The following is a 26,843-nucleotide window of genomic DNA, read 5'->3' as shown; positions in this document are numbered from 1 at the left end:
GCTTCACACGATGCGAGTCTACACTGACGTCAAATATGGTGAATTTGACTCCTAAAACTACACCTGGGACTTATCAAATCGGTATTGCAGTGAAAAACATCATTCGACTTCAAAGTAATCACAGGGCCACGGAAAATCATGAACATCGACACTCTCCTTGAAGCTGCAAAATATGTCGATTCTGTCGGAGCCGCTGTCGAGCATTCGTTTACACGTGGTAAGTATGCACATGTACCGCTGTTCATACTGTGAATAGATGACGTGCTTGTGTGTGGTAGGTGTGTGTACAGTCTGGAGCGTGTGTGAGCACGGTGTCGGTTGTGTGTGTTGGGTTGTGTGTTTTGTGCTGTGTGTCGTGGACATTGCTGCGCAGGCCTTGCTATGATGCCATACAATATTGCCACACTCTCTCGCGATGCGATGATGTGCCTTTTGTATACGGTCCGGGTACGGGATACGCCTGCCTTCTGTTTGCCGAAGCCATGTAACTAGTAATACTGAATAAAACTAAGTTTCATAAACGTTGCTGAGAACGAATAACAGTGTATTTAAGCTGGAAGGGTAGGAAAATTTGTTTTGATGTTATTTTTGCTTTTATTGTGGGCTGCCTGAGATGTTACTTTCCTTTACGTCATTCTGTTTACGGAGGAAATGGTGGAAATGACGGGCAAATTATGTTACATGGCGGTCTGCCCGATTGACCTTGGTACTGACTGGCTCTACGTACCTGCGCTGCGTTAGTATTCGCCGCTTCTCGCTACGTCGTATAGTAGTCCGTGAGACAGCATCGCGGCTGGGTTAATACATATTCAAATGAGCCGGCTGGGTCAACAAAAATAGTGTCAAATGACTGGCGAAGTCACCTTGCAATTGAAATGGATTGAGGGTTGCTTGTGCTCGTATTCCTTACATTCAACTCTGTTCGTAGTGCAGTGTAGGGTAATCAGATCGTGGATGGGAGTGCAAATCCTAGTACATGAGTAGAGGCTAGATGTTCGAAGTACCTAAGTAGGCCTGCTACTGTTATACTACCACTACTACTACTACTACACTAGCTGTCAAGTGAAGGAATACAACTTTACAAGGAGAATAATACACTTTGTTACACTATACGTTAGAGATCTAAAGTAATTGTAATACGGGGTAGACCCTAGACTATGTGGCCTAGACTAGCTGTGTGATGCAAATATTGGCCTTCAACAGTTCCAAGTTCTACTGAGCTGTACAGTACACTAAAAAAATAACCTGATGCAGTGTGCATATATTATCAAACCTACCGGTACTACATTTTCATAATCCACTCAGAAAGATTATCAAAAATTCAAATACTAATTAATTTGATCAGTAATATTTAGAAAATCCTACAGAAATACAAGGGATTTTTTTTTTTTAATATCTAACTGCATTTCTTGTATTACGTAATATCTTCTCTAGATCTACCTAGTGTGACACAAAGTGACATTATCGTGATCTGTTAATAAGTGTTATTATATTACTGTCATTTGTAAATTTTTCATTGCCAGCTAACGATATGCACCTTCATATAGACCTACATGTACACATTACAAAGTATGCTGTAGCGCTGTAGGCTACACAGTAAAGACATGCCTGTGGAACAAGACGTAACACTAACACTAACAGATGTCAGATTCTACTGTTCAGCCGTTCAATTATCCTGTGATAGTATACTTTCTTCAAATTCCATCGAAAGTGTGCACCGATCGTTGAATTTCACTCTATTGAAAATGTGATGAGGGCGATACCCCTCCCCCTTCTGTCTATAGGCAGGGCTCCACACTAACTTTTTTTTTGGTGGCCCAATGGGGCCACCAAAATCATCAATTTCAAATTTTGGGAAGCCCAAGAGAAAAATTTGGTGGCCAAAAAAAAAAAAAAAAAAAAAAAAAAAGAAAAGTCCCTTTTTTTAATGAGTCACACACTCACTGCATGTATTTATGCATTTCCGGCGCAAAAAGTTACAAATTTATGGACATCATACTTTTCAAAAAATTTGGGTGGCCCGGGGCCGAGGTGGGCCACCAAATTTGCTCTTTATTGAAATTTGGTGGCCCGACTTTCATTTTTGGTGGCCGCGGGCCACCGGGCCACCGTAAGTGTCGAGCCCTGCTATAGGCCTGTATCTCTGCATATATGCAGTAAAGAAGTGGATGCTGATAAAAGGAGGTGACAGATACAACATTAGCTATTCATAGTCATACTAAATTCCTTGAATATTCATGTTTCTTTCTTTTTTCATTAAAAGTTTTTTAAAATTCCGCAAAAAAGTGTCCACCAGATCGTTGATTTCACTTTTAAAAATGTTAACGCTCCCTCAGAGGGAGGACGATAACCCTTCCCATCCCCCCCCCCCCCCCTTCTGTCCATCTCCACGGATATACAGTACCACACAGTGAAGATGCACATGTAGAAAAAGAGATGACAGAGCCACAAATTAAGCCATTTTCATTGTCCTGGAATATTATCAGTTTTTTTTTAAATCTAAAATGTTCCTATTGTCCCCACCCACCCCCCCCCTTAAAAAAAATTGTGAGTCAGATTCTACCGCTCTCTCAAATCAAAATGTTGGCAAGGCTCTGTTCGTGTACGTGTTTGTACGTATTGTTGAAAGAAATGCATTTGGTATGTGACTAGAAACTTGGCAAGTGTACCCCCCCCCCCCCAAAAAAAAAAGTGTTCTGCTTGTCCACATCAAGCTATTATGTTTCATTCTGCTATGGGAAATGTAGTAATCGCTCATTTTCTCATCTTTATAGAAATTGAGAAATGCAGTTAAATACCGTAAGAGGCTATTTGAAATATGATACACTATATTGGTTCTGTTTCAATTTTAGCAGAGGGTACGCCCTACACGTATGGAAGGCAATTCTGTTGAAATACATACACTTGTATCAGAAGTATTAAAAAAAAAAAACGTCTTGAGCAGACTATGGAATTACAGCTGTACATTGAAAGTCCTGCACATGGTAACATGTTTCACAGCAAATTTTACGGGCATTTGTTATATTACATGTTCGTATTGCTGGTGGTACAAATGTATTACTAGTAGTTGTTGGTGCCAATGAATTATGACAGATGACTAGCATTCTCATGATCACAAGATTTTAACAATTCTGTATTTGTAAGATCTTGTTTCAAGTTGTGCATGGCAATTACAATACATCAAACACCTACAATGTATTGTACATGTACAATGTACTGTACAATGTGGTTTTTACCTCCATGGCATAGAAGATCATACACCCACTGTAGACTACTGAACATGTACACAATACAACGTTCACACATGTACCATATTGAGAAAACTACGTCAGGCTCTGCATCAATTGCAATATCATGGACATACAATGTAGTACATGTACTGTATATGTACGTTGTATAGCCTGCTGACAGATTTCACTGATGATTGAGGGCTATCATCAAGCTCTCTTACTGCAAAAGTCTGCTGTGGATACTGCTTTAACAAAATTAAAAGAGATTGGAATTGTGAAAGAGAGCTCTAGTTGTCATGTGACACTAAAGGACGAGTCCACCTTCATATTCATGTGGATTGATTGAATGCAACAATATTATTAGAACACATCAGTGAAAGTTTGGGGAAAATCAGACAATCCGTTCAAAAGTTATGAATATTTAAAGTATCTGCACAGTCACTGCTGGATGAGAAGACTACTATGTACAGTGTATGATGTCATGTGCGTGCAACAACATTTAAACAAAATTAAAAGAGAATTTCCCAAAACTTCACTTTTTGAATAAAGTACGCATTTCTTCAACTTGTTACTGACATACATGTATGGTAAGGGTAATATTATTCCCCCTGCCTTCTGAAAGAGAGAAGTTAAGTGTTCTTTTGTTATGCTGGAAAAACGAAAATATGTTGAATTATCTTTATTCTTTCTTTTACCGTGTATATCGTTGTACGCATTGTGACATCACAAGCTATAGTAGACATCTCATCCAGCCTTGAGTGAGCAGAAACTTCAAAAATGCATAACGTTTGAACAGATTGTCTGATTTTCCTCAAACTCTCACTGATGTGTATTGCTGCATCATTCAGCCCACATGTATGAAGGTGGACTTGTCCTTTAAGTAGACTGATTTTGCCGTGATTAAGATTTTATGCATCCACCCTGTATATTTTGCATATATTTATACACACAATGTAGGTTGTTCCTGACTACCAGAAAGCTTGCCAGAGCTTGCCTGACATAGCAGTAACTGATGATTGTGTACATATACAGTACAACTCAACTGTAGGATGTATTGAAGTTTATTCTTCAAGAACCAGTCAATGGAAAAGCAATCTTGTTTATTCAAGACCTCAAAAAAGAAACATTAACAAATTTTACATTACTGTACGAGCTGAAATTTCGTGGTGGTTTTATTTTCGTGAATTTTGCGAATCGTCTTCGAACCGCGAAAATAACAACACGCGAAAATAACATCGTGAGATTAACTAAGTTCAGTTAGACCCTCGTAACCGCAAAATTAACAACACGCAAAAATGTCCTCCAAGTAGCAATTTGTGAAAATATCTGTACGCGAAAATTTCAGCTCGTACAGTATATTAGTAAATCAGTCTATTGGTGAAGACTCTTACACTGTATACAGCCGTATTATGCTTTGCATGAATAGTCTTGTAGACAATGCACAGTATAAATATGTTTTCATGTAGAAAATCTTTATCACTGCATTTCAATCAAAGGTATGCAAACATTTATTATTCAATATCAGGAATGAGCTCTTGTATTCTATCATGAATCAGGAAGTTAAAAGCATTCGTAAGAAGGGGAACAAAAAATGAGTTTGGTCTTTTTTAGAATGATACTTAAATATGAAATAAAAGGTTCAGTGTAACCTCACATCCTACACATGTATTTTTACCTCAATAAGATCTCATCATGAGGTCTCTTCCCACCTCCCTGATCTAATCAACAAAAGACCATTTTGGAGTGTTAATTGTTCCTACTTACACGAATGGGTGTTTGGAAGAAATGATTTCTTGAAATGATAGCATCTTCCACTAGTTGAAATAATTATCAGTGGTTAAGAAATGTCATAAAAGAAAAAGTTATCATGTAATAACAAGTTTTTTTTACTTACCGGTAAGCAGTTTGCCTCTTGAAATTTGAGTGATATATTTTGTCTTCATCTACAGCTGTACCATGTAATATGAATCCTTTCCTTTATTCTGTATTCTGTACTGTGAATCCATTGAATCTACATGTACAACATGAACAGTGTAACAGACACTGTACAAATTGTATGTCTTGCCCTATTAATATTGAAAGTGAAAACTAATCAACACAAAGGACATCCCCCAGTAGTTTCATAAAACATACACTGTAGGCCTATGCAGTTGCCTTCCTCACTGCTTGACAGTAAACAATTTTGCTACTTGTCTCTGCTGCACAGCTGGTCAGATTGGTTTGTGTGTGTGTGTGTGTGTGTGTGTGTGTGTGTGTGTGTGTCCCTTGACAAAGGTAAGGATTACATTTTCTATACAAAAAGTGTTGCCCAAGGGGAGACACAATGCATGTCCTGGGCAGTGAAGTAGAATGCTACAAGTACAGCAAGGTAATGACTTCATTACTGGATGAGAAAGGCAAGGTCAGTTGAGACATGGCAGCAACCTTTCGAGTAGGAAAGGGTTGATGAGCAAGAAGAGTAATTAAACTACTGATTAGATTTTTAAGACATTGTTGCATGTGGGAGGAAAAGAGAAGAAGAAGAAGAAGATAGTGGCCCCATAGTGCACACATGCATTTGTACAACATGATCACAATGTACCGGTACTGTATGCCTTCCAGAATGTGTAATTACTCAATCCAGTGGGTGGAGACCTTCCTGGTTTTTTGTTTTGTTTGTTTGTCTGTTTGTTTGTATGTCATTTTGTATGCCCTGACAGAAAGAACTGATGATCTTCAAAACATTGTCTTCCCGTAACACTGCATGAGTTTTTTCTTAATATTTTTTTTCCCCTAGAACAGAACCAGCTGACAACTTTAGGAAAACCAGATTCCAAATTAGCAACAAATAAAAGATATGTGTACAGCTGTACCAAGAAATATGATGGAATTGAGAAGCTTCGTACAAATGTTATCTGTCTTTGTACTACTGTATCACCATGTACAATTGTACAATTACATGTACACACACCACACGTGCAAAGTAACTTGATAAGGAAAACAAATAAACTACAGGAGATATTATGTATGTAGAGGAATTGAGTGACGCCGTTTTTCAAACCTTGAACTGTAGTTGGGGGGAGGGGGTGGGGGGGGGGGCGGGGGAGGGGAAGAGACAGAATTTCAATGTACATGTATGCAAATTGCATGTATTACAATTGTAAGTGTTCTGCATTACATTTTTGTGACAAATCAGATATTTTTTAAATCTTCTTTCTACATGTATTTCTTTAGTGCCATACAATTAACCCTATTAGTAGTGTACAAACTGTGTGGGTGATTAAATTTGTTCAACTATATGTACACGTACAGTATGTATAGTTGTAGACGGCCTACAGCTCAAGCAAACACTGTAGTGTAATGCTGATGGAGGTGGGTGTCTGGTTTCTGGTGAACCCAAAATCATCCATTGAGTGTGTGTGGTTTGTGTGACGATGGTGGCTTGTCGGGGGAGCAATGCTGTTTGATCTCATACCAGTTGTACATGTACAAGTAACTTGTATGTGAACAGCAAAGTGGACAGCATTTTTACTCACGTGCTATATACAGTGGTGTAACTCCAGAAATAGTAATTGATGTTTCATATTACAAATGTGTACTACAGAGGATTGTCTACATTAAAGAAGTGTGATTACGTACAGTAGTCATATTCCACTAATTTCACTTGTGGACCTACACACGGACTTACAATTGTAAATGCTTTTCTTTAATCTGGAGAAACTAAAAATGTATTGCAGTAATCTTTTGTCATTTCTACTTCCAAGAAATCCCTCAAAATTCTCAATTACTTCTGAAGACCTAGGATTTCATGCAAATGTACACTTGTAGACCCCCCCCCCCCCCCCCCCCCCCCCCCCCCCACGCATCATGTCACCAAACATACACTGTACTACATTATATGCACAAGTAACAGGTACATTGTACACATGTACGTGTAATGTGTCACTGTTATACAATATGAGTCTTTAACGCAACAGGGCTGTGATCTTTTTCACATGGTGAAGGCATCAAATAGCAAATTTTGGAAACCGAGACTCTAGCTTTTGCATTTATTGCAGAACCTGAAATATTTCTGTGCATTCCGAAACTTCAGCGAATTTTGGTAAGAGCCAAGGTTCGTAAAAGTAAAATGCATGTGATAGTGTTTTGTCTACCAAATGCATGGAATGCCAGTAGTGATTCACAAATGTTTCATGGCACCAAAAAAAAACATTTTAAAAAAAAAAAAAAAATGTGGCTGTCTGCTCCAATTTGTGAAAGTTTCATTCTGGGAATGTCTGGTTTTGCAGTACATTATAATGGAGGTTCTGTTGAAGAGTTTTGTGTGGCACAGTGTACGGTAGTTGCGCGCAGTGTACATGTCATAGTAGAACAAAATCCTGTATTGTACAGTATTGTATAGACTGTGAATTATGGTAGGCTTCTTCTTTATTTTTCTTTCATTCAATCCCCCTCCATATTGTTGAATGGTGATGACTGCAGTCATTTATCATGACGAGCGGCTTCATCCTTCCCAGTAAGAATGTCTCGTTCATGGTGCACAATCACCAATGATGTTGAATAGAAGTTTGCTTCCACCAGATAACAATATTTAATGCAAATAAAACTGTATACACAAGATGCAATGGTTTCTAAATTGTATGCTTGGAATGCAGGGCGCCTGTAAGCAAACATTAGAAATGGTCGTTTACAACTTGAGCTATTTTACCTTTTGTGTACCAGTACCTGGTACCCAACTCAAGTTTCAAATCTAAACGTATTCTATGCAAGGCACAGTACTGCAATGCACATTCTACATCAAGTTTTTTTGTTTTGTTTTGTTTTGTTTTTTTACCGCTTGCCAAGTCAGGCAAGCAGATTTTCAAATTGTTGCAGAACACTTGCCTGAACATGAATTTTACTTGCCTGAAAAGAAAGTCCAAAAATATATGAAAATAATGTAGAAAATCATTTGTACATGTACATTGTAAGTCAAGGGCTTAATAAAACACTCATAACATAAAACACTCAATAAAACATCATTTAAATAAACAGCACTCATTGATTCGCACACTTAAAACACATCGAGGGAGTAACAAACTTGGTTCCATTTAGTGTTGGTGTTTCATTGTATCAGGGCTTCTCACATAAGGTGCTTTAAAATTGCTGAAGTGACATTACAGAAGGATGGTATAATTTCGATTTAGATGAGAGATTCAGATTCTAACTTTTTGTGAGATAATTAGAAACCATTAAATGAAATATTAAAGAGCATACGATTCTGAGAGGAATCCTCAGTTAATTTGATGAAAATCGGTTTGAATTGGCCGAGATATCCAAAAACAAAGTAAAATATTGTGGTCCTAATAAAAAGTGGGTCCCTACTTTTATTTTAATATCTCTTTGTTTTTGAATAGTTCAGCCATTTAAAAGAGTGATTTTCATCAAATAAACTTTGAATTCCTTTTTAGAATTATACACTCTTTCGTATTTCATTAGAGGTTCCTCGTTATTTGACACAAAAAGTTGGAAACGTGAAGCCCTATCTCAACCAAAACTATATCATCCCTGTAAAGTGCATTGCAATTAATGCATCACTAAACAGTCATTATCATTGGGCTTGTGTATTGTTGACTTTGTGGGTTTGCAGAGACTCCAAGAAGACGGGAGATCTCCCGCCGAAAACCCATTTTTGCAAAATCTCCCGTTCTCCCGTTTGAGATTTAATTTCTCCCGTCCTGGCTCTTTGTCTCCCGTTGGAAAGTATTTCTTACATATTTCTATCGTATGTTGAAAAAAATAAGCCTTAGATAGCACCAGAGAGCATCTAGAACCCTGGGAATTTCGTGCTTCGCACACATCAAGTTTGAGTCTCCCGTTTGCTAGGGGTTTCAGGAGGGAGAATCTCCAGATCAGAAGGTACTTTGTGTGGAGTCTCTGGGTTTGGAGGGGGGGGGGGGGAAATGTATGTTCAACCAGAGATGCCAAGTTCAAAAAACGTTTATGAGTGAGATTTTTATGACTCGGCGTCTCGGCACTCGCGCGCATGCGCGTGCGAACGAGGAGGGTGTCCCCCTCCCATGATAGGGAGCTTTTTTTAATTATTAGCTCTTAATAATGCGATCTGGTGCATACTTAAGTGACTTTTTTTTACTAATTTTGAAAGGCAAAAGGGAAATATACCTTCAATTGCAACTATCACTCTAATCCTTTGAGCTATGCTCCTTATTTTTGGCCCAAATTGCAGACTTCACCAGATGCTTGAGAAAAATGGGTGCCATGCGTGAGATCGTGAGACAGACCCTAAATGCTTTAGTCTCACGCAGAATGCGTGAGACTTGGTAGCTCTGTATGTTCACATACTGTGTGCAGTACATGTGCCTCTTGAAGTACAGATACTCGTACAAATGTATCATGTGCAAGAGACAGATTTTGCTAAAAGAGTCAAATAGAATTAAAAGTACAGTTTCATCTTTGTCATAACTTACAGGTTAATAATTTTTATTCAAATAGAATTACAAAAAGGTGATTTATGATAGCTTCACATGATCAGGAGACCCTAGGGAATCAACAACTACAGTACAATTACATGTACACCATACAGATGTGCACTACAGTACAGTATAATTTATGTACTACATTGTTGTACACAATATGGTATGGGAATTGAGAGTTTGCCAGACACTGGGAGATGTACACATGTGTGAAGTGCATTTTGTGTGGTATACAGTTGTATTCTTCTTTTCTTTTTTTCATTTTTTAACTGGGTCATTGTATTCATGGAATGTGGTACCTGTAGCATTTACACTGAACTATCATGAGCTGGCAAAGTTCCTGAAATCGTGTGAAATCTTTTGAGATACAAGTGTACTACAGTAGTTTTTCCTCTGTGATTTGAGGAATCCAGCTTTTATACGCATACTGCACGGTTAGTACTATGCACAGTATTCATAAATGATTAAAAGCCTGTCAGGTACATTGTATCTGCCTTGCAAGATATCAATGCATCTGCTGCTGTTAAGATTAAAAAAATAGGCACAGAAAATCTCAGCAGAAAAGAACAAAAAGAAATGATTTACTAGTAATAACATTATAGTGTATCTTTTCTTCAGTTTTCTTGCTCCCATGAAATACTACCCTTCATACATTATAGCCAAGAATTCAGGGTAATAAACTGTCATTAGTTATCTATGCTGTACTCTTTACTCAACCATCTGGAGGCAGGCATATTTGGGTTGTGCCGAATTACAAAAGTTGTACAGTACTGTATATAGGGATTTTATAATCTCTCAATGGAGCATACATACCTGGATGCGTACATTGCATCCGGATTGGCAGTCAGACACAATTGTACGTACTGTACATCAACATACCACTTACAAACTTAGTAGACAGTACGTATGTACAGTACATTGTATAAACAAGCAAGTGAATCAAGTGTCTTCGCGTTCAAGTGCCCATGTTTTTTCATGCCTTGCTACTGAGTTGAATAGAATAGAACATCTTCATCTGTCGAAAAAAAAAGAGAGAAAAAAAAAGAGTGAATTACACCCAACTCAAGACCGAGTTGAAATCATGAAGTTTGGTGCTTTCGAAGTAAATTGTGTGTGTTCCTTCCACAGTAGCCTGCGTGATAGAAACGGCTTGTGCTACTGAGTGAGTGTTGATCTACCACGACATGGTTTGATTTTGGCACTCCACTGTATGTTTGTGATGCATAGTGCTACAAACGCCAGCTTCCTGGTGTGTGTGTGTGTGTGTGTGTGTGTGTGTTTGTGTGTGAATCATATTGTAGAGATACTGCAGTGGATCAGTGGTTGTAATGCACATTTATCACCCATGCCTAGTGACCATTTTGTGACCCAGTTCTGGAAATTCTGTGGGTAAGTTAGATTTACTGTGGTATAACATTATCAAACATATGGCACAACTTGAAATGTTCTACATTGTATAACACATTTAAACTCTTCAGCTATCAGAATTATGAAATAAAAGGTTTGTAATGGAACTGATTCTGCATACATTTGTAGATCTACAGCTTGTATTAGCTAGCAGTCAGGTGGGTTCCCTGTTTTACGTGTAAATTGCTGTACACTTGTAGAGCATTTGATAATATTCTTGACATGGCTATGGCAGATGTTGAACATTGAGCCTGTGGCTGAAGTGTGTTTTCAAAGTAATCACTGCGCTGCCTGTTGCCGCACGGTGCCTCTCAAGATCAATAGTGAACAGAAAGCAGGCTGGGCTCAAAGTACAAACACATGTTGTACTATAGTGTAGTATAAGACGCATGACCTTAAAACCGAGTGAGGTAAACAGATACAATTGTATCATCCATTCATGTATTCGTGCCCAAGAAAAAAAAAAACATGGTATCAACAGTATCCATTTGCCTTGGCTTTAAAAATAGAAAATCATGTTTGTACCTATGTTATACAGGTCATAAAGTCTATCATATGCATGTACGATACTAGCAAATTGTTACAGTACCTTGCCAGGAAGAGGTCCGGTTTCATACAATTTTCTCTGAAGTATTTATGCATGCAATATATGTCTTTGTCTGCTGAAATGTTTACTTTTCTGCTCTTGCTTGATCTTGGAGTATTCTGTACCATCCTGTGATTGCTTCAAAGTATGCATTGTGGTGGTTAAATAATTCTCAGATGATGTTAATTCTGTGTATTTTTCTCTCTATCTGGCTGTCTACAGGGAATGATGATGCAGATGGAGACAAACCTAAGGAGTTCGGCCACTACTCATCCCCCATTCTTGAGAAGCAGCTTGCGGGCTCATTGCCAAGCAAGCAGCATCATTCTCATTCAGTCCAAGCACGCTACAACCAGCCTCCTCCCAGTGTAGCCCAGCCGGCTACGCCTTCGCCTGCATCTCTGCAAGGCAAAGTCCAAGCAACGACGCCGAGCAGCATCCCCGTATCCATCATCCAGCACACGACTTCGTATCCACCCCTTTCCCACTCAAATTCAGGTAACCATCCCCAGCTACACTCCCAGACACCACTCCCACCTCCCTCCATCTCTCCTCACCACCATGTGTCCGTTCCGTACCACCTTCACACGCGGGTTCCGCACCAGCCGGGTGAGCAGCACATGCAGCAGCATCCACCACTACATCTTCAGCATGCGCAACATCCGCAGCGATACTTGCAGCCGCAGCATCCTCATCTGGTCCAGCAGGCGGCTTCAGTGCCGCTGTCGGAGCAGCAACAGCCTGCAGCCGCAATGTCCAAGTCACCTCCCTCCAAGCCTCCAGTGCCATCGCACACGCCACCGCAGCCCCAGCCCCCTCCGCTACCCTCTCCCATCCCGCCTCCGTCCTCATCGTCGACCACGCCGGCTCCTCACATGGTGACTCCGCAGCAGGCCATCGACCTCCTGCACCTGGCCAAGTCTCAGGACGTCAAGTACACCACTCTGACCGCTCCCGACAGTCCGAGGGGCGGGCACAGCCCGAGCAATCTTCAAGGCAGCCGGAGTCCTCGCCTTGTCCACCAGATCGTCAGCCACAATCAGTGGGTTGCTGGGGAGAGACCCACATCTCCCAAGTTGTCTCCCGCTCTCAAGCCCTCAGAGAGTGACTCAGCAGAATCGGCAGACTCTGGTGGGAAGGACAAAAGGTAGAGCAGTTTTGTGCATATCTTTTGTTCTTGATCAAAATATTTTATTGTGTCTACTCTAAAGATTTCATTTCTATATTCTTTGCTTGGCCAATTTTAACCTGTGACATTAAAAAAAAATGATACACGTGTGTGTTCAAACATATGTGTGTTTTGTTCGTCTTCATCAATCTTACGTGTATTAAGGATGTACGGTGTAGAGTGCCACAGTCTACAAGGTAGGACATTTTCCAAAGTAGGGGGTGCTTCACTCTCGATGCTTACACTTTATGCGTGCAAAGTTAAGATTAGAATAAGAAAAAAAAGAGTGGGTGGGTGGGTGGGTGGGTGGGAGGGAATTTTCATTCCAATTCTTTGGCCTGAATTCAAAAGGTAGTTCAAGCAAAATCCATGGTTTAAGTGTATTCCATGGACAAAAACAAGTGTGCAGTACTAGATGAAGGTGTATGTTGGCCCTCGCACATGCCAGTGTGCATTTGTTATGATTTTGATTACTGTTACAGCATGCGACGTTATAATTTTATAAAATGGGTTCAAGAATGTAGCCAATAGGAAGCGCTGAAATGAGACACACCTCCTTCCTTTACTTCAGTACAACTGCACTGCCTGTAATCCTATGGTAGATTGCCGATCGTCTGTGCGCGCGGCGGCTCCTTTGATGAATTGCATGCATACGCGTACGCGCTGTCAATCCTGTAAACAACTTCTAGTTCGGGCTGCCGGCCGGCCGGCCGGCCTGTCTTCCCTTGTGCATAACATATGTGGCGTACGTACATACTGTACTATACGTACACTTTGTACAGTACAGTAGACCAAGCGTTATGGGACCGGACGCGTACATGGAGTCACTTTGAAGAGCAAATCCAACGATTTAGCAGGTTAATTCTCACGCCATTTTCAGAGTATGTTGTCTAGTAGGCCTATATGAGGAGTCTATATCAAGTCTTTAAGGTAAAGGGTGCATATTCTATGTAAAATAAGTACAAGTTTTCATGCGGGTGTCCGGAAACCCAACCCCCCCCCCCCCCCCATTATACTTATACTGTATGTGCGGGACTTCCGCGAGTGCGACGTGCGTAAAAGTTTGGGACGAACATCTTCGGACGTCTTGACCCACAAAGGTACGTGAAAAACGCTGAAAAATGATGTTAGTTTTCGAATTTTCGACCCATTTTATAAAACAAATGATGCACAGGATTATTTCGTGGCGTTAGTGTAGGCGTAGCTCACTCTCGGGTATTTACAATGTAGTGCAACATGCACTCGGCTTCGCCTCGTGCATGTTTCACAAATTGTAAATACCCTCGAGTGCACTACGCCTACACTAACGCACTCTATCCTGTGCATCATTTGTATAATATCATGTGCACTTGCGCATTTGAATTTACATGGTAATCCATGAGCTGAATTTGAACTACCTTTATGAGTTCATTCCTTTATTCAGTGTGTTATGACATGGCAATGCACTATGTGCTGCACAAATACTAGAGAACCTTTTAAATGCCTCCCCCCCCCCCCCCAAAAAAAAAAAAAAAAAAATAGTCTCTGGCTCCCTTTAAAGAGTTCTAATACAGTACAAGAAAACATGGTGGTGCTCGTACAACTGTGTGTCATCCAAAGGATTCACCTCCAGCATAGTCATCATAGACCTTTTTATCAGCATTACTTTCAGCTCTGTAGTTCCAGTTACTGTTAGTACCCAAGCTTGGCATGTTATATTTTCCATACCAGTGCTTTGAACTCATTATATGCAACAGTAGTACCAAGCAAGAGAGATTGTACAAAACAGAAATATGTGCATGCATGCATGCATTCACGTTGTTGGGCAGCCATGAGGAACCACTGTCAAGAGGCTGTCTATTGTACCCCAAAAACAGTGGGCCAGGAACTCATTGATTTCGAGAAAGGTGAGGGAAAGAGCAAGTTTGGTTCACTGACCTTGGAATCCTGCAAATAGCTGAGACAGTGGGGCACATGACGATAATGATAATGATGAAACAGCATTTATATAGCTATTTGTCTGTAGAAACATTAAAAGGTGCCACATCCACCCCCCAAAAAAAAATAAAAACAAAACAAAACAACAACAAAAAAAAAAAAAAACCAAAAACCAAAAAACAACACACACACATAAAAGGCAGGAGTCAAAAAGCTGAGGGTTGTATAACATTGTCGTACTTCTGTCTTGTGCATGCCTCTTTTTTTTTTTTTTTTTATACAACTGGAGATATTGCAAGGGGTAGACATTGACAATTATGAACTTTTGTGCTGACATTGAACGTGCCATGACTTATTTGCATGCTTATCCAGTTGTGCTAAAATCGCACCTCATATACATGTATCTCTTGCTGGTTTTTCATTGCATTGGTTTAATAAGGAAGATCAAAAAAAAAGTGACTGCACATCCAAATTGCAAAGTTTCAGTAGCTGGATGGTGTCTGTGTGTTTGTGTGTGTGTGTGTGAGTGTTTGTTTATTTTTTGTTTGTTTGTTTGTTTGTTGTTTGTTTGTTTATTTGTTTGTTTGTTTTCATTGATTTTTGATAAAGTTATACTGGACTGTTTCATTTTCTGCAGAGCTGGTATCAGGGAAGTTCACAACAAACTGGAAAAGAACAGGTCAGTATTGTAAAAAACAACAACAACACAAACACAAATGTACACATGGGCATTTCCAAGGTAAAAAGGGTACATTTCAGGGATGTCAGGAAATTTTCTGTTTCCTATGTACATTACCCCCCCCCCCCCTCCCCCAATACAATATGATCTTTGATAACACTTTAATGAGAGATCTTGCCCCAAAATTGCTTCAATCAAAGAATATATTAGAATTTAAGCGCAAAAGAATATTTTGGGCGAACGTACATTATGCTGGACTGACATCTACGATGTATGTACTAACATTTGTATGAAGGTCAAATAATAAATGCTCATTGAAAATTTGTTCTTTTTTTCACTGAATGGCATAATATTGAATTTAAAAACATGACAACAGCCCCTAAATTCTATGGAACACTATGTTTTATACCATTTCTAGACTTAGTGATAAACATACAGTGTATGATTGTTATATGGATTAACAAAAACGTGACAGTTTGTCAGTCCACATAACATATGTTTGCTGCAAAATTTTCATCCTGGCATAAATTCTAATTAATATATTCGGCGTTTGAAGCAATTTTGAGTCAAAGTTATCACTCATTAAAGTGTTCTCAAAGATCATTTCGTGTTGGGGGGGTAAGGCACATTGGAAACAGAAAATATCCCTGAAATGTACTCTTTTACCTTGGCAATGCCTGTAGCGAATACATACGCATCCGTCATCCACATCAGCAGGTGATTTTATGATCTTATTTATTTTACTGTTGCAGAGACATACTTACATTGTAAGTAGTCTGAATAGTCGCAAGTAGTCTAACAACAGTCAAGGTCAGCTTTGTCGATTGGTAAGTGCCTTGTACATACGCGCACTTGCCACAGTAGCTGCAATTATAGTTGCAATAACTTGCAAGTATGAATATATGCCTCGTCAAATAGGATCAAGGCCCCATTCTTTGGACACATTTGTGTATGACACACGATTTGTGTCCCCATTACTTGATGCTCATACATGTAGCTTGTTGGTTGTTTTTCTACAGGTACAGTAGGTACATACTTGTAGCTGCTGTCATGGCATGTCTACAGCTGTACAAGTTTCACATTGAATATCTGCTGAGCTACAGTGTGGTTTGTTATCCTGAGAGGCCCTTTTATGCAAAAATGAAAACAGGGCAGTTTGAGAAATCAGAGACACGTGATATGATGTGAACAGCTGGGGGTTATGTAATTTGGGGAAGAAATATCAAAAGAGGAACAGACTTGAAATGAAGTGTAAAAATCTCTTCTGCTTGTTTTGACACAGAAATCATGATAATCTTGCATAGACGAAATGTTTTAATGCCAAAGTATGACATGTTAACCATAGATCATATAAATTTGGCAAAAATACCTTTTGAATACTGCTTTGACAGTCGAATGCTGTTGTGATATGCTGTTTTGATATTAAAGGACAAGTTCACCTTCATAGACATGTGGGTTTAGTGAATGCAGCAATATTAGTAGAACACATCAGTGAGAGTGTGAGGAAAATCCGACAATCCGTTCAAAAGTTATGAATTTTTAATGTTTCTGCTCAGTCATGGCCGGATGAGAAGACTACTATAGCTTGTGATGTCACATGAGTACAACGGTAGTAAGAAAGTATAAAGAAAATTCACCGTATTTTCACTTTTCTCGCACAACAAAAAAACACTCGACTTCTCTCTTTCAGAAGGCAAGGGGAATAATATTATCCTTAACATACATCAGTAACAAGTCCAAGAAATGTGCACTTTATTCAAAAAGTAAAATTTTGTGAAATTCTCTTTTTATTTTCATTGTATCGTTGTACGCACATGACATCACTTACTGTAGTAGTCTTCTCATCCAGCAGTAATTGCGCAGATACTTTAAAAATTCATAACTTTTGAACGGATTGTCGGATTTTCCTCAAACTTTCACTGATGTGTTCTACTGATATTGTTGCATTCACTCAATCCACATGTACATGAAGGTGAACTTGTCCTTTAAAGTGATAGGCAAAGGCAGTTTTAATCAATCACTTGGACTTTATCCTGCTGATCGTCTTCAAATGATGAAAGCAAGAATAAGAAAAATGATTACAAGATGCCACAAACTAATCTTATACACAGAGCTATCTTCATTTCTGCATGGATGGTGATTTGCACATGTAGCAGCATCAGATTTTCAATGTCTTTACTTCTTTTAAGTGGTTTAAATCCAGGGCACTGTTTCATGAGAGTTGTCAGCCCTGAGAAGTTGTCAGTCTCTGACAATTTTAGTAAAATCCTTGGTTTTGATTGGCTGAGAAGCTTTTGTCACTGACTATTACTGTGGTAATTGTCAGAGACTGACAACTTGTTAGGGCGGACAACTTCGATGAAACGGTGCCCAGGTACTGTACTTTGTCATGTCCTGGGACATAGTACATAATGTAAGTGATTTACATTTACCTGTACATCTGCATAGTTTCTGTGTAATATTGTATCCCTCTATCTTGCTTGCTCCTCAAATATATTACACAAGCATAAATGATGGGTGGAAATAAGTTTCATAATAACATCACATGTGTTTTGTTTTGTTTTTTTATGCCTCCGCCACAAAGTGTCGCCGGAGGCATTATGTTTTCGGGTTGTCCGTCCTTCTGTTCGTCCGTCTGTCCGTCCGTAATCAATTTTGTGGACAGCGTGATCGTTAAAGGAGAGTACAGCAGAGAGACTGCAAGTCCTGGAGTCCAAAGTAGAGACTTCGATTTTGGATTCGGCCCAGAGAGTGTGGTGCCATGCATACGATATACACTAACTCATAACGAAGGTTCCCAGTTTATTCCTTGCATTCACATCAGAAGCAAAGGAATTCTCTCCACTTTTGTTACAATATCTTGTAAATGGTTCAAATTGTCTTCATGAAACTTAGTACCTACAGTATGCATGTACTGACTGGTAGGGATTATCTAGGGAATTTGGGGGTCAAAGGTCAAGATCAACACCTCAAAATTTCACTTTTCCCTCCTATTTATTCAATACCTTCAGGATTTTTCTTGAAACTTAATGTATATGTATGTTTTACCCAATGGAGTTTCTCTGGGAAGTTTCATGTCAAAAGGTCGAAAGGTCAAAGGTCAAGTGAAATTGCTAAATTTTACTTCTTCCTCCATACCACGAAAGTAATTCAAGGTATCATCATGAAACTTAGTACATATTTTTGCATGTTCTACCTGACAGTGATTCTTTTGAGAATTTTAGGGTCATAGGATCAAAGGTCAAGGGTCAAAGGCTAGGTTAGGATACTAACATTTTACTATCTAGTACTGATCTAATACTGAAATTGCACTTTTTCCTCCATACCTTGAAAATTACTCAATGCAGAAACCTATAAAAGGGACAAAAGTCAAGTAAAAATCCTCAAATCCCCAAATACCTGCACTCTTAGACAATATAGCCATTCAAGGAAAGTGAACATTCACATTTGTTACAAACCTGTCCTTTTAATACTTTGCCAATTTTATGAAACTGTCATCACACATTGTCAAGACATTGCACTATAGACCTATTGGAAAAACCATACATTATGGCGGAGGCATGCCAGTTGCCATAGTGACATTTCTAGATGTTTTTTGTTTCTTTGTTTGTTTTGTCTGTGCAGACGAGCCCACCTCAAGGAATGCTTTGAGAACCTAAGGACTGCCATTCCCAATATGGAGGACAGAAAATCGAAAACCTCCAACCTTAGCATCTTGCGTGGAGCCCTACGCTACATTCAGGTAAGTTTTCATTCGGTGATCGAAATCTGAAGTAGGGCAGGCCTGTCAGAGCATAGAATCCCCATATATACATGTCATGTATACCTTCTTATTCCGTGGAAAATGGACATTAGGATCACACACTGTACATGTATATGCACAAAGGAATTGCACTCTTTGTAGGACTTCAAGTTGTACAGATTTACTGTAAGTAAAAGTGTCTACTTTTTCGCCCTCGGCAGGGCAAGAAGAGTTTCATGTGTTTTTGATGCCGCAGAATCGAGACATCAACTCCTGGAACATACGGCAAGCAAAAATATTCACATGCTTTTATTTTCGTGCTGGTTTCTGGTTGCTCGAAATGCACGAAAATCTCTGCTTTTACAATACATGATGATGTCTAATCATCTTGTAAATCCTAATTATTTGGTTAGACCTTCATACCAATCTCCTTTGACTCATTTGTTCTCATTTAGAAACCAGGAAATGTTATGGAGGTGAGAGTGGCTTATAGGGAATACGGTGTTTTTACAGTGTGTTTTTTTTTTTCTGCCAGTAATATGTATTTCTATTGTGAATTTTCTTATTGAACTATCCAGACTGCCCAGGGCAATTTCCTTTACTTTGTTGACAGGGTTGATTAAAACATTCGAATTGCCATTAAACCTTATGATACAAAGATTCTCATCAAAGGTGCAAAATAATGGAGTTTGGATTTTTGTGTTTTCACATCAATGTCCTCGTCTAAGATGTAGGATTGAGATATTTGCTGAAACTGATTCTTGTGACCCTCAGCTATGAACCCTGTAGTGCATCCACTCCAGTCTATGCCAATGGTGCCAGTCAACAGGTGTGCATGATGCTCCACACTGATTATTCTTACTACTTGCCAAGTTGTACAAAGTTGTAATACTCATCTTTGAATTTCAGTTGGTCGCAAACTGTAGTTGTATCACTTATCGCTGATATCATCAGCTCACCTGAGCCAAGGGTCAAAGATTTCATCATCTTCTTTATAATCCATGGTCTGATTACAACCAAACTTGAGCAGAGATGATTTGATGGGTGAGGCATACAAAGTTGTATATGTGGCTCAGATGGGCCCCCGTAGGGCCCAGGGGTATGATGCAATATGCCTCAAAGTGACAATTTCAAAGGTGTTCTTTATCAGATCCAGAAATACATTGTAGTGCAACCAAGTGGTATTGCATTTGTACACCTTCAGAAGTAAAGGATAAAGTAGCTTATGACAGTGGGAGTAGTGGTCTGATTGGGCCTTCTTGGGGTGAGGGAATAAGAAGTAAGGATGGGGCCTGTGGACAAAAATCAACATTTTTATCTTCTCCTTTGAAATGCATGCGATGGGCAGATTTTCTCAAAACCCAGTAGAAATCATCCCAATGGATTGAAGAATAAAGTTGTTCAACTGGTTCAGATGGTCCCCCTGGGAGCCAATGGGACCCAGGGGCAGGCCCAAATGCCCCACAAACATGCATTTCAAGCATCTCCATCCCCAGATCAAGAAATAGAAGTCTAATGCGTTGAGACCCATGTAGAGGGGAAGAATATCAGTTGTTCGTGATAGTGGCAGTGGTACCCGAATTATGCACCTATGGAGGTATCAAATGGGGGCCCTGATTCATTGCCCCAAAGGTCAAAATGAATGGTGGTAGATTTGGAAAAAAAGGATTGAAAAAAAAAGTCTTTTCCAGATCAAGCAGAACACTCTTGTTATTACTTGAATAAAATAGCTACAGAGAAAGAATACAGATTTCAAAGCAGTTTAATGCAGGACCCATTGATAAAATAAAGTCTGTCATCATTTTCATCAAAATGCATTCCACAACAGATTCAGGAATCATCTGTAGGGGTAGGGACTGCGGAGTTATTTAATAGGTACATTTGGTCCTGTTGAGGGGCCTGGGGAAGGGCTACAGAGGGGTGGAATACTGAAAATTACGATCTTCATCTCTCTATCCAGTAGAACAGGTAACCTCAGCATTGTGTTGATAGCCTTACGGGATGATGTGTTGTGATTATTTGTGAGGTTCTCAAAAAGTAGTTACAATGTGGTTTTCATGTCATGTACCACCACAGGGCACTAAAGGAAAGGTTGACTCAATTTTCAAGCTCAAGTTTTGATGAGCCCCCCCCCCCCCCCCTCTATGCTTTTGTGTAAACAAGAATTGGAAACTAAACTTGAAAGCATTTAGAAAGAGCCAAGTCAAGTGCTCTTTTATTATGTGAAAAAAGTGAAAATATGTTGAATTTTCTTTATATTTTCTTTATACTGTTGTACGCATATGACTCACAAGCTGTAGTAGTCTCCTCATCCAGCGGTTCCAACACAAAAATTTTTAAAATTCATAACTTTTGCATCGATTGTCCAATTTTCCTCAAACTTTCACTGATGTGTTCTACTAACATTGTTGCATTCTCTCAATCCTTATGTTTATGAAGGTGAACTTGTCCTTTAAGAGAGTTTACCATCACTACAGTTATATGTCTGAAGTTCTTTGAAGTAACCTCACTGAAACCAAAATATTGTAGATTGACTGCTCAGGGTGACATGCAACTTTTTACAAACTTCTCTCTACCAAGGTTGTGTCTTGCCATGTGTTACAGATTACTGATCCTCCCAATCCTTGCCCACCTCTGTTTACTATTGCAGGTGCTGACACGCAAGGAGCGGGAGCTGGACCACGAACAAGACCGCCTAGTGCGGCAGAAAATTGCCACCCAGCAGCGCCTGGACCTCCTCAAGATAAAGAATGGCATGTCGACCAGTGAGCAAGTCAAACTACCCACCGACCACGACGACAATGACGATGATGACGACGATGACCGGCTTGTGGTTGCCGAGGAGAAGGACATCATTGTTGAAGTTCACAAGAAGAAGCCGGACGATGATGACGATCAGGCGTCAACTTCCACGGCATCAGGTGAAGTAGACTTCCTCCTTTAAGTTATTTGGTTGTTTGAGGCAGTCCCACATCATTTGCTTATCAAAATAATTAATGTAGTTCTCGTACTTTGTGTCAGTACGTAGAATATCTTGTCAGAAAGAAGGAATTTCTGATGTTTCCAAGATTTTGTTGTGTTCTCTGTGCTGACATATTTTATTTCTGATAACATTCTAACAGCCATGCTCATGCAGTTGTCCTATGTTGGGTTTCTTGTTGTGACATGTTTATCTGTGCTGCTTCCTGTGCCGGACAGCAGTAACATTCTAGATTGCAATGTAGGCCATATGTTTGGGGCAAATTATTTGTATAGGGCCCCATTTTTTTTCTCTCTCTTCTTTTTTTCTTTAAAACAACAACAACAACAATGTAGGCCAATGTTACTTAGTTTCTTTGTCTTCATGTGAAAGCAAGCTGAAAACAACAACAACCACACACACTTGCACACAAACAAAATCACTTTGTGAATTAAACAAAGTTGTAAGAATATAGTGTGTAGCATTTTGATCATTATTTATGCCTTGTAAATGTGCTATGCAAATGATAGGGAATGATATTAAATTCTCACTTCTAAGATGTATATGTGCTGTGCAAATGATATGTAAAAGCAAGCCAAAAACAACAACAACCACACGCACTTGCACACAAACAAAATTACTTTGTGAATTAACAAAGTTGTAAGAATACAGTGTGTAGCATTTTGATCATTATTTATGCCTTGTAAATGTGCTTTGCAAATGATAGGGAATGATATTAAATTCTCACTTCTGAGATGCAGGGCTGCCAACTCTCACGCATTGAGCGTGAGACTCACGCATTTTGGTCCTTTCTCACTCTAAAACTTTATTTCATTTGCATGCATTTCTATTGATCTCACTCATTTTGACTCCTAAATTATAGCATTGGCCTATGGGAGTCTCACTCTCAACTAGTTTCCAGTGTTGGCAGCCCTGGAGATGTAAATGTGCTATGCAAATGATATGGAATGATATTAAAAATGCCTCTTCTGAGGTGCATGAGAAAGGCTTAATGAAATTTTGTGGAGGGTGTAGTAGCCATAAATAAAGATAAGAAAGGCTTGTGTGTCACTGGATGATAACCCAAGGATTGCTTATTTTGTGTACTTGTCATTGTGCAGAAGCTGAGGAAGAAGAGAGAAAGTCTCAGGCTCACTCCAGAGTTCAGTCGCCTCTCCACCAGCCTGTAGCACCACACCTCTCACATCCTGACTACCCTCGCACCTCTGTATCCACCTCCTTTGCCGCACTCCCCAGCCACCATACCAGGCCCAGCCTCCCGTACACCAGCAGCACCTCGCGCGTGCCAGGATTGAGCCACTCGGCGAACGAGGCCATGCTGCGAATCAGTGCCTTGCAAGAGGTGCAGGCGGCACCGCCAGGAGAGTCTGGCCGGCAGAGACATGCCTCTGAAGAGATCAGGCCGTTGCACCATGGCACCTCCATATCCCCCCGCACAACGTTCCTGCAGATGAACCAGGACAAAGCGCCCACCATACCAGTGGCCGGACACATCCCTTCGGCCGTTAGTCACATCTCGCCAGTTGTCAGCCATGTTGTGTCCCCTCCAGCAGGCAAAGACATGTCAGTACTGGTGACGCAATCAGCCAGTGCTATGGCAGGAAGCATATCAAGGCAGACTGTCAGCCAGCTGCTTGGCAAGCAGCCGGTGGTACGCCAACCGGTCCGTCGTCAGCTCACTGTGGCGCAGCTTCCTGTCATCCAGTCCCCCATGCGGAACTCTCAGCTGTTTCCTCGTATCATGAGCACACCACCGGTGCGCCTGGGATTCAACCCCGCCTCTCAGAGTGTCATTGGTGCCAGCAAACCAGTGGTGACAGTGGGAATCAATTCACTCCTCGCCCAGTCCTCGGTCATCCAGGCAGCCAGCTCCCACAAGACAGTGATCTCAAATGGTATGGTGACGTCGTCAGCTGAACTCACTACTGTTAGCTTGACTGCCAAGCAGATCAGTCCAATACTGACCACTCCCTCACCTTTGACCTCACCCAGCATGACCAGCCCCCTGTCAACTAGCATCCTCACCACTACGGCTGGTCCAATCTCTAAGAGCCTGATGACGGCGTCAGTCATCACTCAGACACTGCCAGTCATGTCCAATGCAGGACACAGTCCCTTCATCCCACCCATTGCCCTGCAGTCTCCCGCCACTGCTGGTACCTCGCTCCTCCTGCCGACGGCAAACTACATCGGCCTTCAGCACTCCATGATCACTCAGCCCTTCATAACTCCTCCCTTCGCTACTGCCACCCAGCCTCCGCACATCCGCATAGCAACCTCCACCCACGTCACTCCATCATCAGCCACTAGTCAGCCTGTCGTCCACCCGTCTGTCCAGCCCATCACACCCCTCGGCAACTCGGCCATCTCCTTAGCCTTGCAGGCTGCTCTCCCTAAGAACCTCCCACAGGTGCCTACTGCCTCCTTCCCCAGTGCCCTTGGCATCAGCAGCCTTGCCTCCCAAAGTGCTCTACTGTCCACAGCCCTCTCCACCACCACCAAGCCCAAGACTCTCCACTCGGCCAACCTGCCAGCGGCGCCCTCAAACTCTGCACAGGGGAAAGCCAAGTCGCCGACACCCGGCGCTTCTTCGGGGGGCACGGGATCGCGGGGCTCGCGGAACAAAGGTGGCATCAACGGCAAGACCGACAGCCAGATAACAACCTCCAAAATTGCAGAGACCATGGCCAGTCTGGCAGGCAACACGCAGAGTATGGCCAAGAATGGCCACTCCACCTCCACTGTTAATAGCAGGACTAGTCAGCAGTCTCTTGTTGTGAAATTATAGCACCGAGCTGAGCTCTCGTGTTTTTTTAAACCTTTAAGCATCACTGTTCTACGTGAATATTTTGTGAAGAAAATGTATGCTGCTCTGCCTCATTGTGTAGTTATCATAATGCATTGTTCAAATTACCCAATTAAGTCACAACAATCATGCTCATGTGGTAGGTTAAGGTCTAGGATAATACAAAATCCATGCCTGTATGTGTCAATGTACTTGTGCTGCAATGCTCCTAGCTGTTAGCATGATACGTAAGTGAATAGGAGTACGACATATTCAGGAATCAACATGAAGTGTCGAGGAAAAGTTTTGTCCACATTCTATAAAGCTTTGCTGGTTGTCTAAGAAATCATGAGTAAATCTTCTATGGAGACTTTGCTTTGCTCAAAGTCAGTGCTGAGGCATACTTTCTAGTGTTTTGTTTTGGTTTTGTTTTTTTTTGCAGAGAAAAACATATTCATTTGAGCTGTATTTGTAGCCAGGAATAATGTCTGGTCAGACCTTGTGATGTCACCACTACTCCTCTACCTCTGTCAGTCTGTCCGTCTTTCCGTCATTGTTGCTGTACCTTTAAGATAACATTAATCTGTCTTGTGGCTGTGTGGGCGTGGGTCTCTCTCTCTCTCTCTCTCTCTCTGCTCTTCGCCATCAATCTCTCGTTGTGTATGCCTCGCCATCAACTGTGTCTTTTCTTGGCCAGTTCAGAATGCATTCAGTCTGCTCGTAATTCTGAGACCTCAGCATACTAAAACTCTCCCTAACCTTGATCCGAGAAGCCAATAGTGGGCAAAAGTGTGACTGCAGTGAAAGAATTAGGTTTTTGACTTCAATGCGTGTAATAGCAAGGTCAGTGTTTGTGTACATGGAATCATGGGTAGAGACACTAGTGTCATGTGATTAAACGAGAATCCTAGCTTCTTGTTAAGTGATCGTAACCTGAATGACACAGGGTCCACACCGGAAGTGGCACTAAAGCGTGCACCTAGACTTTGCGCTTTGTACCTCTTTGTTTAGCCTGCTGAGAAACGAAGCAAGTAGGATTATAGGAACACTGCCCACGGCTACTTCAAAAGGAAGCTGCAATAGTGAAAGCCACACATTTGTGTCTGTCTGCAAACCTATCTAACTTTTGAGCACTGGGTATCTATTAGTTAATGTGGACATGTCTTTATGTGTCAAGGTAGACAATTATTCGTATTACAGTGAGCGAATGCATGTGTATACTGTAAGATAACAAAATATGTACATATATGATATAAGCTACAGATTTGAAGATATTGTATGAGGGAGAGAAAGAGATGTGAACTATTGTGTGTGAAAACCTTATGGAGAATGATTGTCAGTGAGTAAAAGCTGTGCACAGAGCTATCTGCGCCATCAGAAGTTGTATTTTTTTTTCTTTTTCTTTTTTTTTTCGATTGCCCATGACCAAAGCATCCAAATGAAAGTGACCATTCACCGGGCTTGCGTATGTGTGCGACTGCAGTCTGATACAATGACCACTGATGACGTAAGGCACAAATTGAATTCGACTTGTTTTTGTTTGTCACAATTATGGTATGTGATGTTAAATAAGCAAGCATCTGTTGTCTTTGAATCTGCCCATGTGCTTTGGTTGCACAAGTTGCGCAAGTTTAGTCCAAAGGGGCATTTCGTCGTGTGGTCTGTCAGTGATCATTACTGACAAATTTGCTCTCAGCCGATCAGATGCAAGGATTTCAGTAGCTTCAAACAGGTGTCAGTGACAGACGGGTGTCATGAAATGCTGCCTTTCACATGTGGTGATTGATAGTAATCACTGACCAGTTGGTATGGCCAGGTTGCAGTGTCATCGTAGTCAAATGTGTAACGGACAGTTGTCCTTAACTACACCCCCCTCTCCCACCCCAACAATAATGAC

General features: G+C 40.7%; 1 protein-coding gene across 1 annotated transcript; it reads left to right on the top strand.

Annotated features, from left to right (window-relative positions):
• Positions 1 to 5: 5 nt before the first annotated feature.
• Positions 6 to 25,377, top strand: LOC139711444 (uncharacterized). The gene is made up of 6 exons (XM_071623325.1): positions 6 to 217; positions 11,898 to 12,822; positions 15,398 to 15,439; positions 19,064 to 19,181; positions 21,832 to 22,102; positions 23,262 to 25,377. Exons 1-6 carry the CDS (start codon positions 139 to 141, stop codon positions 24,947 to 24,949), a joined length of 3,123 nt encoding a protein of 1,040 aa, XP_071479426.1. The 5' UTR covers positions 6 to 138; the 3' UTR covers positions 24,950 to 25,377.
• Positions 25,378 to 26,843: the final 1,466 nt, after the last annotated feature.

This window comes from Diadema antillarum, unplaced genomic scaffold, assembly GCF_040938485.1.
Source record: "Diadema antillarum isolate AM-2024a unplaced genomic scaffold, OU_Dant_1.0 seq00001659_RagTag, whole genome shotgun sequence".
Lineage (NCBI taxonomy): Eukaryota > Metazoa > Echinodermata > Echinoidea > Diadematoida > Diadematidae > Diadema > Diadema antillarum.
Note: the sequence above shows the minus strand (reverse complement) of the source record. Positions and strands in the feature narration are given on the sequence as shown.

Bases quoted from the DNA above. Each gene is read 5' to 3' on its own strand.
- LOC139711444 (XM_071623325.1), top strand. From the start codon at position 139: ATGAACATCGACACTCTCCTTGAAGCTGCAAAATATGTCGATTCTGTC. The intron at 12,823-15,397 runs GTAGAGCAGTTT...CATTTTCTGCAG, and splicing joins TCTGGTGGGAAGGACAAAAG to AGCTGGTATCAGGGAAGTTC. The intron at 19,182-21,831 runs GTAAGTTTTCAT...TTACTATTGCAG, and splicing joins GAGCCCTACGCTACATTCAG to GTGCTGACACGCAAGGAGCG.